The sequence below is a fragment of the Oncorhynchus mykiss genome, chromosome 12 (assembly GCF_057628025.1).
Source record: "Oncorhynchus mykiss isolate SJ-2025 chromosome 12, ASM5762802v1, whole genome shotgun sequence".
In the NCBI taxonomy this organism is placed as follows: domain Eukaryota; kingdom Metazoa; phylum Chordata; class Actinopteri; order Salmoniformes; family Salmonidae; genus Oncorhynchus; species Oncorhynchus mykiss.
Window position 1 is genome coordinate 58,183,492 of NC_143033.1, and position 15,098 is coordinate 58,198,589.

At 41.9% G+C, this 15,098-nt stretch overlaps 1 protein-coding gene across 1 annotated transcript; it reads right to left on the reverse strand.

The window, feature by feature from the left end:
• Positions 1–1,929: 1,929 nt before the first annotated feature.
• LOC100136198 (14-3-3G1 protein) lies at positions 1,930–14,632 on the reverse strand. The gene is given in 2 exon segments (NM_001124474.1): positions 1,930–3,098; positions 14,456–14,632. Coding segments are annotated over 2 exon segments (744 nt in total). The 5' UTR covers positions 14,543–14,632; the 3' UTR covers positions 1,930–2,441.
• Positions 14,633–15,098: the final 466 nt, after the last annotated feature.

A 15,098-nucleotide genomic window follows, 5' to 3' on the forward strand; every position in this document is an offset into this window, starting at 1 on the left:
CCTTTTGTTATGCAAAAGCACAAATACAAGAATTGCATGTCACTATAGCAATGTCCATTACAGATCAATTTATTGTTAACAATCATTGTTTTGGCATAGCGTACTTTCAGCAAATGGAGTAAAGGAAACACAGATTCAAAAAAAATGTCAACAATCAAATATAAAGTATAAATAGAAAATAAATCAGACTGAAGTCTAGTCATTTCATGTTCATATGAATACGTAACATCCACAGTATAGGTTAATAATAATAAAGTCAAGCTACTGTATATAAATACATCACCAGCATGCACAATATTATATTATCGAGAATATTGGAGCAGTTATCGTCTTACACTGAAGAAACAGTTTAATAGGCAAGTGCATTTCTTGACAATTAAAAAAGTTAACACAAAAAGAAAAATCCACAAACCTCAAATATGCTTTTAGATTGGGAGAGACAATATGCACATTCCTTTTGCCCAAAACTGTCACGCAGCGAGAGTTGAGTGGGAACAAACGGATTCGTCCAGTCATTTCAGTCAGGCGTCTTAATGAGCTTTTCCCAGCTAGCTAGTTTATGCTTGTGGCTAGAAACTTCAGACAGAATCTTTAACTTGTCTGCCGAAGCTGGGACTTGGGAGTGTTCAGAATCATTCTCTTTTTAATGGAAATAATTGTTTCGGTTCAAATTATTACAATAACTGTGCTTTAGTTGTCACCCGGCCTGATATTGGCTAAACTATCTAGCTACTTTCCTCTCCTTACAGCAGGACAGCAGGGCTCAGCAAGAGGGGTGAAGGACACACTGTGCCCCATTGAGCAGAAGACTGTATCACGGTGACATCCAGATGGTTACTATACTACCAATATTACAAGTTATTTCTCGTGTAGGCTGCTATCCTACTCTAAATATAATGAAGTGGGATGGAACAAATAGCTACCGCCAGCGAAAATGTGTTACAGCTGCCTGGAGAAGCAACTGCTGCCCAGTGGGAAGCAACAGTGGGAACTGGGAAGTACCTCGATACAACACTGTTGTACACTGGTCATTCACACCAGCTTGTCGTTACGTTAGCTAGTTGGCATGTCACGGTGACATCCAGATGGTGACCAATCTACAAGTTATTTCGTCCGTGGAAATAATAAAGCACTTTCTTTTACAAGTTATAACTAGTGCCATGCTGCAGTTGTTGCCAGCTAGCCAGCATAAACTAGCTAGCTGGGAAGGGCTCATCAGGACGGCTGACTGAACTGACTGTCAGTACCGAATCCATTCGTCTCCACTCACAGCTGTGTGACATACGTCATCAGTTTTGGGCACCAGGCGTGTCCATGTAGCCCAGGTAATGTGTATTTTGTCCACTGAGTATGCGGTTCCAGTCAACTCAGTGTCATGGATCCAAGATTGTTGTAAACATGAATATACCGTAATTTAGGACAAAATATTCTGTTGTCTTACAATATCAAATGATCTCCTCTGCAAGATAATTGTTTTTTGTTGTTTTAGTGATTTTCTTTGTATTAGCATAGTTTCATATTCTATTAATATGGCACCCTTGGCAACCTAGGTAAGGGGAGAGTAATAATAATAATAATAATAATAACCAGGTGCTTGAAAATGTTTATGTATGTATAGCATATCAGCGCATTAGAGGGCTGCACTGGCTGTGTATTTACTACTTTTAGTTACAGTAATATAGTCTGTGACTGAGTACAAACACATTCCTGACATCATGGGAACAAAACATTGGTTATGTATGTTCAATAATCACAGAGGATACCTGCTTTCACACAACAATTACCATTACAGGGTGATGCACACCTTTTAGATTCCATGTTGGTAAGTCTGAAGTGGTTAGCTCGAGGTACGATACCTATTTCTCCCTCTCTGGAACCTATTTGCAACTCTTTCTATTTGCGAGGCGATGACATTCAAGTTTTTTTTTGTTTTTTTTTGCACAAGCTTCTATCTCCCCTTACGATTTTGAATGCTCCTCCTCCCTCACCACATCAGTTAAATAAGAAGCTCCATTTCATTTAGTGCCATAAGAACAGTCTTTATGCCAGTATGAGGGTGTCATTGCTAACCAAATAGCCAGACTCTACTTCCTGACTGACTGTTTGAGATACAGAACTTCTTCCTCTTAAGTGGTTTGGCAAATGTCGCAGAGGTAATCAAGAAGGAAGGGGTTCAACTATTTATTCTTTAACTATACTAAAAACTAAAATCATCTCCCTTCCTACTCCTCTTTCAATTTTTTCTTAACTTTTTAAATTTGTGTACAAATGAAGAACTGCAGCTGCGGTAGTATCATCAACGGCAAAAGTGGCTGCCAAAGTTCCACCAGCCAAATCATTTATTTCTAAGAACTGGTTTCATATTTTGTTGTGATTTGTGAGGGAGCGGGGTGTTGTGTGTATTGGCTGAAACAGGACACGGGGGTCTCTTTAGGGACCTTCTAGTTGTTGGTCTCACCACCCTCGTCATCCTGCTGGTCGCTGGTCCAGAGTGTCAAGTTGTCTCGTAGCAGCTGCATGATGAGGGTAGAGTCTTTGTAGGAGTCTTCGTTCAGGGTGTCCAGCTCAGCGATGGCGTCATCGAAGGCGGTCTTGGCCAAGTGGCAGGCCTGCTCAGGTGCATTTTGGATCTCGTAGTAGAACACGGAGTAGTTGAGGGCCAGACCCAGGCGGATAGGGTGGGTGGGCTGCATGTGCTCCTTGCTGATCTCATGGGCCTCGCTGTAGGACTTCTCAGAGGACTCCACCACACCGACCCTCTTCTCGCCCGTGGCCACCTCGGCCAGGTAGCGGTAGTAGTCGCCCTTCATCTTCAGGTAAAACACCTTGCTCTCGTGCTGCGTCTCGTTGCAGTTCTTGATCAGGAAGTTGTCCAGGAGGTTGAGCACGTCCCGACACACGGTCTCCAGCTCCTTCTCGATCTTCTCGCGGTACGCACGCACCATCTCCATCTTCTTCTCGTTGCCGTCCGCCGAGGTCTTCTGCTCGATGCTGGAGATGACGCGCCAGGACGAGCGCCGCGCCCCTACCACATTCTTATAGGCCACAGAGAGCAGGTTCCTCTCCTCATTGGACAAGGCCTCATTCAACTCTGTCACCTATGAGACAAGGAGGGAGAAAGAGGGACAGCAATGTTTCAGAGTTGCAGTTTACCTTAAAAAAGCATTTTAATCTTGTTAATTACTTTTATTGTCAGATTTGAAAACTTTTTTTCGTTAGGCCAATATGCAATCAGTCATTGATGCCATGTTCTCTGACTTCTGCCAACGTTATGGATAGGAAAGGATATAGTAATGCCATGCCATGTGTTCACTTGCTAGCTGAAATATCCTATTATATTGATATAACCTAAATAGCTATTCACATATCGTCATTCATGATTCACAACGATCGAGGTCAGAGATGGGCTAACTCCCATGATTTTCTACACCAGTGATCATGGCATCCAGAGGCTGCAGGCTGGGGTTGGACCACGCCTGCCTGTAGCTGGCTGACATCATCCCCCTGTCCCTGGCTTCTCATTGGCTTTCTCCTGCTCTGAAAGCTTGTTTTGTTTTGTTTCCACAGGCCTGTGTCTGTCTGGCTAGAGGATTTAATCCTTTATACCCCCACGAGAGGAGACCATGCGGTGCCGCACGCATCACAGCCATCTTTACATACCTAACCCTCTGCTCTGAAAATAAAGCCAGCTACTCTCTGGTTGCATGTCCCAAATGGCACCATATTCCATTTTATAGTGCACTACTTTTCACCAGTGCCCAAAGGGCTCTGGTCAAAAGTAGTGCATATGGACGCAGACTCTGTTTCAGGGCCTAAATTCCTCTCCAATCCCATTCAAAGCAGAGCATGCGGCCCTGGCTGTGGCTGTGGCAGTATAGTTCGCAGCAAGCCCCCTTTGTCTGATGATAGCCCTACTGAATGTGTTGTCTATGAAAAAAAAAATCTTTCTATTCTTAACCTCCCGAACTAGAGAGATTTTGGTGATATTTAAATACACAAAAATCAGAAAAGCACAGAGCTAAACCCACTTGATTGCTTGCTTGCTTTAAGCCGCTTTGCTCTCTTGGCCCGTTGGCCGAGGGGTCCAGAAAAACAATCTACGGCTAGCTGTTTGATGATGTCAGCTTGGGAGCTCAACGATAGTTTACTGCCAAAGCTAAAAGCATTGCTTTGAAGGTATATAGTGTCATTTTCCAGTGCTGTCAGAACAACGGTTAAACTTAACCCTAACCTTAACCATCAGCTGCTTATCAACAGATAGTTTGTTAATAGTATGACCATATGTAGAGCATCTACAGATGGATAATCCGGACAATTCAAATAAAGTGTGACACTTTGCTCTACTATATTTCTAATCGGAATCCTCAAAAGTATAACGAGAACAGGGTACTTTTTAAAACTTTTGTTCTCTAAGGTTCTCTAAGTCTTTCTCCAGCTTTGAGAGCATAGCACATCCAAGGGGCAGATAGTAACTACACTCCCGGCCCTGCCTTTCCAGTGACATCTAGGCCGAAATCACTCCTTTTATCTTTCCATGTCAGCTGTCATTTGATTGAGTAGGAGGAGATTGTTCACTATAATTTATTCTCTAATCTTTCTCAGTTCTCTCTCTCTCTCTCTTTCAATTTCTCTCACTCTCTCTCCTCATCTATTTATCTATCTATAGTCTGGAACATATCCCTTTCCCAGTCCCTTTTTCTGCCTGTTCCACTCTCTCCTCCGACAAATTCTGTACATTACAGCTTACAGTACACTTCCAGAATCAGAGCAAGTCATCTATGAGTCATAGCTCAATCAAATATACCAAGCCGCTTATGATGATTTCAGCCCTCGAATTGAAGAAAAAAAGAGATTACTTTGCTGTCAGTGTTTTATTCTGCTACACATAAAGCTTACTAAATTGTCCAAGTGGGAGTTGTTATTTTCGTTGCCACATGCTTGGAGCCTTGGACTGGCTATACAAGGAACTTTTTATTCCTGCAAAAATGTAATATATAAAACACCAAGTTCAACTGCTGATACCGCTGACACGCACAGGTGTATCCTCCAACACACAGAAATGTTATCATATAGGAGAACACTGATTTCACCCTTAACTCTTCCATGACACTACAATCCTTCATAGATCAACTTCCTTCAGTGATTCTTCAAAGTCAAAACAACACACAATTTTTTTTTTATTTTTTTATTTCACCTTTATTTAACCAGGTAGGCCAGTTGAGAACAAGTTCTCATTTACAACTGCGACCTGGCCAAGCAAAGCAGTGCGACAAAAACAACACAGAGTTACACATGGAATAAACAAACTTACAGTCAATAACACAATAGAAAAAAATCTATATACAGTATGTGCGAATGTAGTAAGATTAGGGAGGTAAAGGCAACAAATAGGCCATAACTGCAAAATAATTACAATTTAGAATTAACACTGAAGTGATAAATGTGTAGATGATGATGTGCAAGTAGAGATACTGGGGTGCAAAAGAGCAAAAGTAAATAACAATATGGGGATGAGGTAGTTGGGTGGGCTATTTACAGATGGGCTGTGTACAGGTGCAATGATCGGTAAGCTGCTCTGATTATTAAGGTTATGGTTAGGGCTAGGGCTAGGGTAAGTGGCTAATTACAACCAGCCAGAGCCTTCTGCTCTGGCCAGATGACTGGCTAGTGTCTACCTACTGTAACAGGGAGGGGCCGAACTCTGAAAGGCAAAAAATATCTATCTATCATGCTATCTTCAGTTTCCATGGGAACTGACTGAGAGATCTGCTTTGTTTGGGACAACCAGATATTCTATCTCTACAGCCCAAGGACAGGATAAGGAGAATGGCCAGTGGAGGTAGTGGATTGGGGTATAGTGTGGTAGTGGGTCAGCGGAAGGATCTGCTAATACACACACACACAGTCCACAAATAGCTATGTCAAAGACAATCCCCTCTATGGGCTAATTCATAGTATCTCACAAGGAATTACCTTTTCGCCCTATCTGTATCCACTGCTAAAACAACAAATCTTCTTCTTAAAATGTTATTTCCATTGATATAGCAGTAGAACAGCTAGCATCTCTCTGACACACGCTACAATTTCAATGCTTCCAAGACAATAATGGACACATTATACTACTGACCTTGAGTTACCTTCATATAATGCAATGTGTTGCATCATAAAGCATCATAAATTGAACAATGGCCATATAGATGACCTCTGGACTGGTGTTGTTGTGCTATTACTGAAAAGGTGGGGAAACAGAGAAATGCGCATGACCAACAGAACAAGCACTTGACACTACTTTTCAAACACACACACACACACACACACACACACACACACACACACACACACACACACACACACACACACACACACACACAGACACACACACACACACACACACTAAACAGGCCATGGGCTTTGTAAAAACATGGCTGCCTTTATTTCAGCAGCCTGGGGGTGAAACAGAAAGGACTGACGGAAGCTGTGGTGCAGGGATCACAATAGAGCCCTCTGTCTGCCAGCAAAGCTCATCAATCGCCCTGGCTCTCTCGTGACTCATCCCCACACTGGCTGCTGTCAACTCCCAAACATCTGTGTGTGTTAAACGATAACAAAAGCAACAGGAAACCAAAAGATCAATTATTTCTCCCTGATGGCTGTCTACTGTGAATCATGGCTCAGGCCCACTAATGTCTAATGTCTATAGAAGGGAAGGCATGTAGCGGGGGAAGTGAGGTTGGTTAAAGTTGGAAAGGTTGCGGAGTGGCACCACACTCATTTTGTTCCACCTCTGCAACCCATCCCACCTACTTGAAGGCCACACAGGGATGCAGGGCTGGGTCATTCCTCAAATCTGGTGCCTTTTGGACCAATATGTTTGACTTTCAAAAAAACATATTTGTCAAAAATTATAGGTGGATTGTTTACACAATGAGATATTTCCACCCTGTTAGGGACATACAACAAATTCGTATCTACAGTTGAAGTCGGAAGTTTACATACACCTTAGCCAAATACATTTAAACTCAGTTTTTCACAATTACTGACATTTAAAAAGTACCTGTCTTAGGTCAGTTAGGATCACCACTTTATTTTAAGAATGTGAAATGTCAGAATAATTGTAGAGAGAATGATATATTTCAGCTTTTATTTCTTTCATCACATTCCCAGTGGGTCAGAAGTTTACATACACTCAATTAGTATTTGGTAGCATTGCCTTTAAATTGTGTAACTTGGGTTTAACGTTTCGGGTAGCCTTCCACAAGCTTCCCACAATAAGTTGGGTGAATTTTGGCCCATTCCTCCTGACAGAGCTGGTGTAACTGAGTCAGGTTTGTAGGCCTCCTTGCGCGCACAAGCTTCTTCAATTCTGCCAACAAATGTTCTATAGGGTTGAGGTCAGGGCTTTGTGATGGTCACTCCAATACCTTGACTTTGTTGTCCTTAAGCCATTTTGCCACAAATGTGGAAGTATGCTTGGGGTCATTGCCCATTTGCGACCAAGTTTTAACTTCCTGACTGATGTCTTGAGATGTTGCTTCAATATATCCACATAATTTTCTTTCCTCATGATGCCACCTATTTTGTGAAGTGCACCAGTCCGTCCTGCAGCAAAGCACCTCCACAACATGATGCTGCCACCCTCGTGCTTCATGGTTGGAATGGTGTTCTTCGGCTTGCTAGCCTCCCCCTTTTTCCTCCAAACATAACAATGGTCATTATGGCCAAACAGTTCTATTTTTGTTTCATCGGACCAGAGGACATTTCTCAAAAAAATACTGTCTTGTGCAGTTGCAAACTGTAGTCTGGCTTTTTTATGGAGGTTTTGGAGCAGTGGCTTCTTCCTTGCTGAGCGGTCTTTCAGGTTATGTCAATATAGGACTCGTTTTACTGTGGATATAGATACATTTGTACCTGTTTCCTCCAGCATCTTCACATCACCTATGCTGTTGTTCTGGGATTGATTTGCACTTTTCGCACCAAAGTACGTTCATTTCTAGGAGACAGAACGCGTCTCCTTCCTGAGAGGTATGCGGCTGCGTGGTTCAATGGTGTTTATACTTGCTTTACAATACTTTACTATTGTTTGTACAGATAAACGTGGTACCTTCAGGCATTTGGAAATTGCTCCCAAGGATGAACCAAATTGTTTGGAGGTCTACAATTTTTTCTGAGGTCTTGGCTGATTTCTTTTGATTTTCCCATGATGTCATGCAAAGAGGCACTGAGTTTGAAGGTAGTCCTTGAAATACATACACAGGTACACCTCCAATTGACTCAAATTATGTCAAATAGCTTATCAGAAGCTTCTAAAGCCATGACATAATTTTCTGGAATTTTCCAAGCTGTTTAAAGGCACAGTCAATTTAGTGTATATAAACTTCTGACCCACTGGAGTTGTGATTCAGTGAATCATAAGTGAAATAATCTGTCTATAAACAATTGTTGGAAAAATTACTTGTGTCATGCACAAAGTAGATGTCCTAACCGACTTGCCAAAACTATAGTATGTTAACATTAAATTTGTGGAGTGGTTGAAAAATTAGTTTTAATGACTCCAACCAAAGTGTATGTAAACCTCCGACTTCAACTGTATATACACATAAAATATAAATATATTAGTAATTTATTTAATATCTTTTCTAACAACATTTCCACCATGTTAGGTGGAATCCTAATAATTGTCCATAGCCTAAATTGTCCATAGCTCTGTGGGTGATTGAGATTGAGTTCTCTATCAAACATATTTTAAAAAATATACACTTCCATTCAATAGTTTGTGGTCACTTAGAAATGTCCTTATTTTTGAAAGAAAAGCTCATTTTTTGTCCATTAAAACAGAAATACAGTGTAGACATTGTTAATGTTGTAAATGACTATTGTAGCTGGAAATGGCTGATTTTTTATGGAATATCTACATAGGCGTAATCGAACCCACAAATGCTGATGCTCCAGATACTCAACTAGTCTAAAGAAGGACAGTTGTATTGCTTCTTTAATGAGGACAACCGTTTTCAGCTGTACTAACATAAGTGCTAAAGGGTTTTCTAATGATCAATCAGCCTTTTAAAATACTAAACTTGGATTAGCTAACACAGCGTTCCATTGGAACACAGGAGTGATGTTTGCTGATAATGGGCCTCTGTACGCCTATATAGATATTCCATTAAAAAATATGCTGTTTCCAGTTACATTAATCATTTACAACATTAACGATGTCTACACTGTATTTCTGATCAATTTGATGTTATTTTAATGGACAAAAAAAATTGCTTTTCTTTCAAAAACAAGGAAATTTATAAGTGACCCCAAACTTTTGAACAGTAGTGTATATTTTTTATTAATATTAATTTAGCCTAACAGGGTGGACATTTATGAGTGACACAAACAGAATAACTCATGAAATATGGAAAAAATATTTAAAGCAGAGTGTGTATATTTATTTAGCTTTGCACCGATTTCACACTCAAAGAATTATGACACTTCCTGAACATTGTCATTGTGGGAATTGGCTGTTTTCTTAAAGGGGAATTACAACATACTAACAGGGTGGAAAGGGAAATCAGGGACCTTAAAATACAATAATAACAAACACAATATTCATGAACATTTTAAGTAGGATTATAAAATAATCTCTCATAGAAGTTGGTTAATAGCACCCGGGTACAATGCGAAAATGCCTACATCCACTAAAAACAAAGTGCATAAAATTCCCTTTGAGATCCATTTCTTTGTGTTTTTATGGTAAAGGACACATAACTTTATCTTTAAAGCCCTTTGGATGATACATTTGACACGAAATAGAAGGTGATACGAGGTGATATTTCCTGGGGACAGAAAAGGCACCAGATTGTAGGAATGACCCGACTAACACAAGAGTGGGCTCAATCTACATGTCCCTAGCTCCCGATCTCTTCATCGCTTACACCCCCCACCTCTGTTTCTCTCCCCATCTCTCTTTCATCCTTCCTGTCATCACTTTCTCCTCATTCCCTTGCACTTCCTCCCTTGCTTTCCCTCTCTCTCTAACTTAAAGTGACATCTCTCCTGCCTACCCTCTCCCTCTATCAGGCTGCAGAGCACAGAGACGACGTGTGCTAGCGCTACCTGACGTCACTAGCTGTGAGAGTGGTGCGAGCGTGGATGGCTGGTTAAGGCAGAGAGAGGGAGAGAGAAAGGGAGAGAGGAAGAGTGGAAAAGAGAGGGTGTGCTGCTGGGAAAGGGGGATGTGAGGGAGTGTGTGTGTGTGTGTGTGTGTGTGTGGGTGTGTGGGTGTGTGTGTGTGTGTGTGTGTTTCAGGGAAGGGGGTTGCTTCAAGTAGCTCTTTGTTGTTATATAACCATACATGACTGCAGTTTTTCATAGAAGTTTTTCTCTGTCTCTGTCATTGCTGCTGCAGCAGGCTTATAAAAATACAAGGCAAGGAAAAAACATGAGTAAGTTAGTATGTTTTTTAAAGCCAGGTCCATGTTGGTAGTGAGGGTGATAACCTGCCCTGCTACAATACAGAGAGTGAGGAGGGTACAGCATTCAAGATATACAGCACCAAGGCGGGATTTACGATTCGACACATTTGAGTAATAGCCTACTGTCATTTATAATCTGGAGAATGTTACCTTTCATTTTAGATCGATATGAAATAATACATAAGGTGCCAGTGAAATGAGATGATCACAAAAGCTCTGACAAAGGTTCGGGGGACAGGAAGGGGATTGGGGGATCAGGTAGCTCCTGAGTGGCCCAGTGGTCTAAGACACTGCATCTCAGTGCTAGAGGCGTCACTACAGACCCTAGTTTGATTCCAGGCTGTATCACTTTGTTCACCATGGTGTTGTCGAATATTGTTCCCATGTCCGTTGGTGTGTGTGAGAACCTGTGCTGTGTGTTTTGGGCTTTTGTGCCCTTGTGGATTGCGCAGATCATTACGGGTCTCGTCCCGTGTGATAATCATCACGCGCTAGTGTTATTTATTCGAGGTACTCCTCGCTATTTTGTTTGGGTTTCAACCCTGTTTTTGTTACGTGTTGGTTTGGTCTTCGTCCCCGTGCCTTTACACGGCACGCCGTAATTTGGGTAAAATAAAAAACCTTGTTACGCATTCCTGCGCCTGTCTCCCGAATAATTTATACCAGTGTGACAGGTTTGCCCAGGGTAGGCCATCATTGTAAATAAGAATTTGTTCTTAACTGAATTGCCTAGATAAGTAAATGTTAAATTAAAAAAATTAAAATAAAAGCTGCCTATTCAGCAGCCTGATGTCTTTATTTTCTAAGACGGTAAAGTAGGACAGTGTCACGCCCTAACATGAGAGAGTTTTTTACTCTTTATTTTGGTTAGGTCGGTGTGTGACTAGGGTGGGTAATAATCTAGTGTGTGTATTTCTATGTTGGCCTGGTATATGGTTCCCAATCAGAGGCAGCTGTTTATCGTTGTCTCTGATTGGGGATCATATTTAGGCAGCCATTTCCCCACTGTGTTTTGTGGGATCTTGTTGATGTGTAGTTACCTGTGAGCACGCCATAGCTTCACGTGTCATTTGCTCTTTATTGTTTTTTGTGCGTTTCACGGATTAAAAGATGTGGAACCCATATCACGCTGCGCCTTGGTCCGAGTATGCTTACAACGACGATCGTGACAGACAGACGCTAAAGGAAACCTGACATCACAGGGTGACACTGGATGCAACCCTCCTCCCCGCACTTCTCCCCATTCTCTCTCCCCCAAAGGATGAATGAACTGCTTCACCTCAGATAGAAGCCCAGCATGTGAACCATTTCTGACTCAGATTCTGAGTTACAGTGCGAGGGTTCATTCACCCGACTGATGAATGAAAAACATGTTACATCATCAGCCCAACCACATATGCTTTGCTGCTTTGAATTGAGTAGCTGTTAAAAATCCTGTTTATAACGTTGCATATAACACTCAGTGCTTGAATTTGGCAAATTCACGCAGGGCAGGTACCTCTACATATCTACTGCTCTAGTCTAGTTTATTAGGATCCCCATTTGCTACTCTTCCTGGGGTCCTCGCTCTAGTACCACAACCAGAATAATTGCTCTAAAATATCAATACCAGTATTGTAAAAATGTCACCATGGTGAAGGAAAATGTAATTATTGAATGCCATCCAAGTATACATGCATCACATGCTCTTTTGACACGTTAACGGCCGACTAACTGACTGACTTTAGAGGAGGGATCCTCTGCATGTGGGTAGTGACAACGAAGTAGAATGCCAGCATACCACTACTGCCAACAACTCGTCATTTCCCCAGAAAATGTAACTGATGGCCGGGGATTCCCTTGCCACTGATGCCCAGTGGAGTGGCAGCTAAATCAAAAATCAGTCAGACACACCCTGATACCCACTGCTGCAGCACAGCCAGGGCTGGAGCTGGTGTTGGGGGCTGGCTCGGGCTGCATGGGGCTGGAGATAGGGATGGGGCTGCATCTGCAGGGGAGTCAGGCCGGGCTGGGGATGGGACCGGGGATAAGGATGGGGGTGGACTTCCTCCATCTCTGACTCAGCATCATTTAGAGGGAGGAGCCAAAGCCTTTCTCCCCTCTGACATTATCACCACCTGGCCCTGAAGCAGCCTACTTTCCTGAAAAGTATCATTCATGACTAATACTACTGCCAGCTTCTGTAATTAAATCTGTGTCTGTGTTATTACAGTGTACTAAAGTAACCCCTCAACATTATAGTGCACTGTTCAAGGTAATTATACCATGCCTTCTATATGGACTAGTAGTCTGTGACAGAGCATTATCTCAGAGGTGGATATAGACAATTTATTTAGGATTTTCTACTTAAAGTGGATTGCCTACTATACTCTCTTCTTCTATTCTATTGATGTAATACAGTTTGCCCTGATGCCTATTCTGAGTTTGTAGAGACTGAATATGCTATTGGGTAGATGGTAGGCTACAGTAATTGGCATTCATGTTTTTGGGGGTCAGAATGAGGATGAGAGATAGGCTAGACAGACAACCTCAGTGGATAGATCCCAGGAACACAATACTGGCCTGGCCAGATCATATCATTGGAATAAGCCTCCATTTCATATACTTCCTCAGCTATTGTATATACAGTGAGTAGGCGAGATCATCAATTACAGAATTCCTGCATTTCTGAATTGTGGGCTACAGATAAATGGGCTGAGTCTGATTCTGAAATGGTGCAATACGGGTACTGCACCTTGGCACACTGCGACACGCCTAGTGCAAGAAACTGCTATGCCTTCCTTTCAAGGGGGTCGAGGAGGACGCAAGTATAAAGCATTGGATGCTATAATGTGTCTTTGAGATTGAATTCAGAACCCTGACCATTCTAACACGTTCTAGTCTGCACATTGAATCCACTGCAATATGACAACCACAGAACGTTCTGGAAGGATTTCTGCTGCCACCCACGTTTCAGGTTCCCAGGATCATATTTTATGGGGATATTGTTTATTGCCCAAATCGATATCGGCTACGACACTAACGTTTGCGTTAGGCCTATTCTACACAGGTGGGTAGATTTTATGACATTGTGTGTGTGCGTAAATTGATTTCCTCACAGTGATAGATGTGACTAATAATGCATCTTCGCGGGAGATTGTCATGTTTAGGGAACATCATCACAATCAGGGAATGGGACATGCCTATCTCCAACCCTGCTGTCACTCTCATTGCAGTAGCCTACAGTAAACCTAGAGTCGGCTACCAGTCAATTGCTTTCCCTCTGGTGTCTAGCCAAATGTTCATCATTTTATGCGAAGATTCCACTGCCCCTCCCTGCCAATTGTATCTGTCCTTTCAATTTAATTCAGTTAGATCAGCAATTAAACAAACAGGTTTCATCTACAGAGCAAGGTGCTTTGTCGGTTATTGCCTCCTATCATTACTGCCATGCTGTCTAGCTGATTAAAAAGCAACCTAGCAAAAGGCACCGCCCTAAGATCACACAGTCCGCATTCGTTCGCTGTTTTCATCATCTGACAGCAGTATTCCACATTGACAACCCATTTCTACTAGGCTATGAGGTAATAACTGACCATACATAGCTCAATGTTTCAATAAACATTACCTTTCATAAAGATAATGAACGGTGAGCAAATAATCGCTGGATTTAAAAATAAAACAGATGTCGAAAGGTATGGTGAAAGCCTACATGGGCCTTGCCAGTAAAGTTCCAGAAAACGTCACTGGCATGATATATTGGCTTTCCCCTGTCTTATTCCAGTTGAAGGTTTTGACATAATAATGATCTTTCATGGCATGTTTAATACACCAAATATGGAACACTACAATAATCAGGGAACGATAATTGCCATAGGATACACCACAGTTATTATTTATGTAAGCCTAGCTACATCAAACAAAACAGAAAAAAATGAAAGTGTAAGTATTAGAAAGTGGAGGTTATTTATGATTCCTTATGATACTCAGAAATATGATTCCAAAGCAGAACTTACCGATTTCATGGCTGCTGCCATATCATCATATCTTTCAGCCTGTTCGGCCAGCCTGGCTTTCTGCACCAGTTGCTCGCGATCAACCATTTTAGCTGTCGTTAATACAATGTTATTCTAGAATTGGTAAAGTTTAAATGGTAATATGTCACTCTCAGCAATGCAGTGAACGTTACCAGAGGTCCTCTTGCTGCAGCTGCTGTCTGCTGTCTGCGCGTGCAGACGGGACACCCCCTCCCCCTCCTTACCACTTTCCGTGGATTGCGTCACCACCTGAAAAGGCGTGTCTATGCGAAGTGATGTAACAATCCTTATTGGGAGAACGGTCCGTGCCTGATACCGGTAACAAATAGGATTTTACCGTTAGAATCAGACGCTATTTACTCTGCGCAGGGTGCTGTGGGAAATGTAGTGGTTTAGGCTAGCATCTTTCATTCTAAACCATCAAACACACTATAATTGAACAATGGTATGCATATGATCAATGAATGTGTTTCTGTCTGTAAATAGAGAGGGTTATTCTTATAGAAATTCTACCACAGAAGGTCTAGTATAGCCTCCAATAGGGCATTTATGGTGGAACGTGTAGAGCCTAGGCTACCTTCCATATTTGAGTCACTTTGCAAAGTAAATGCTATCAAATAGA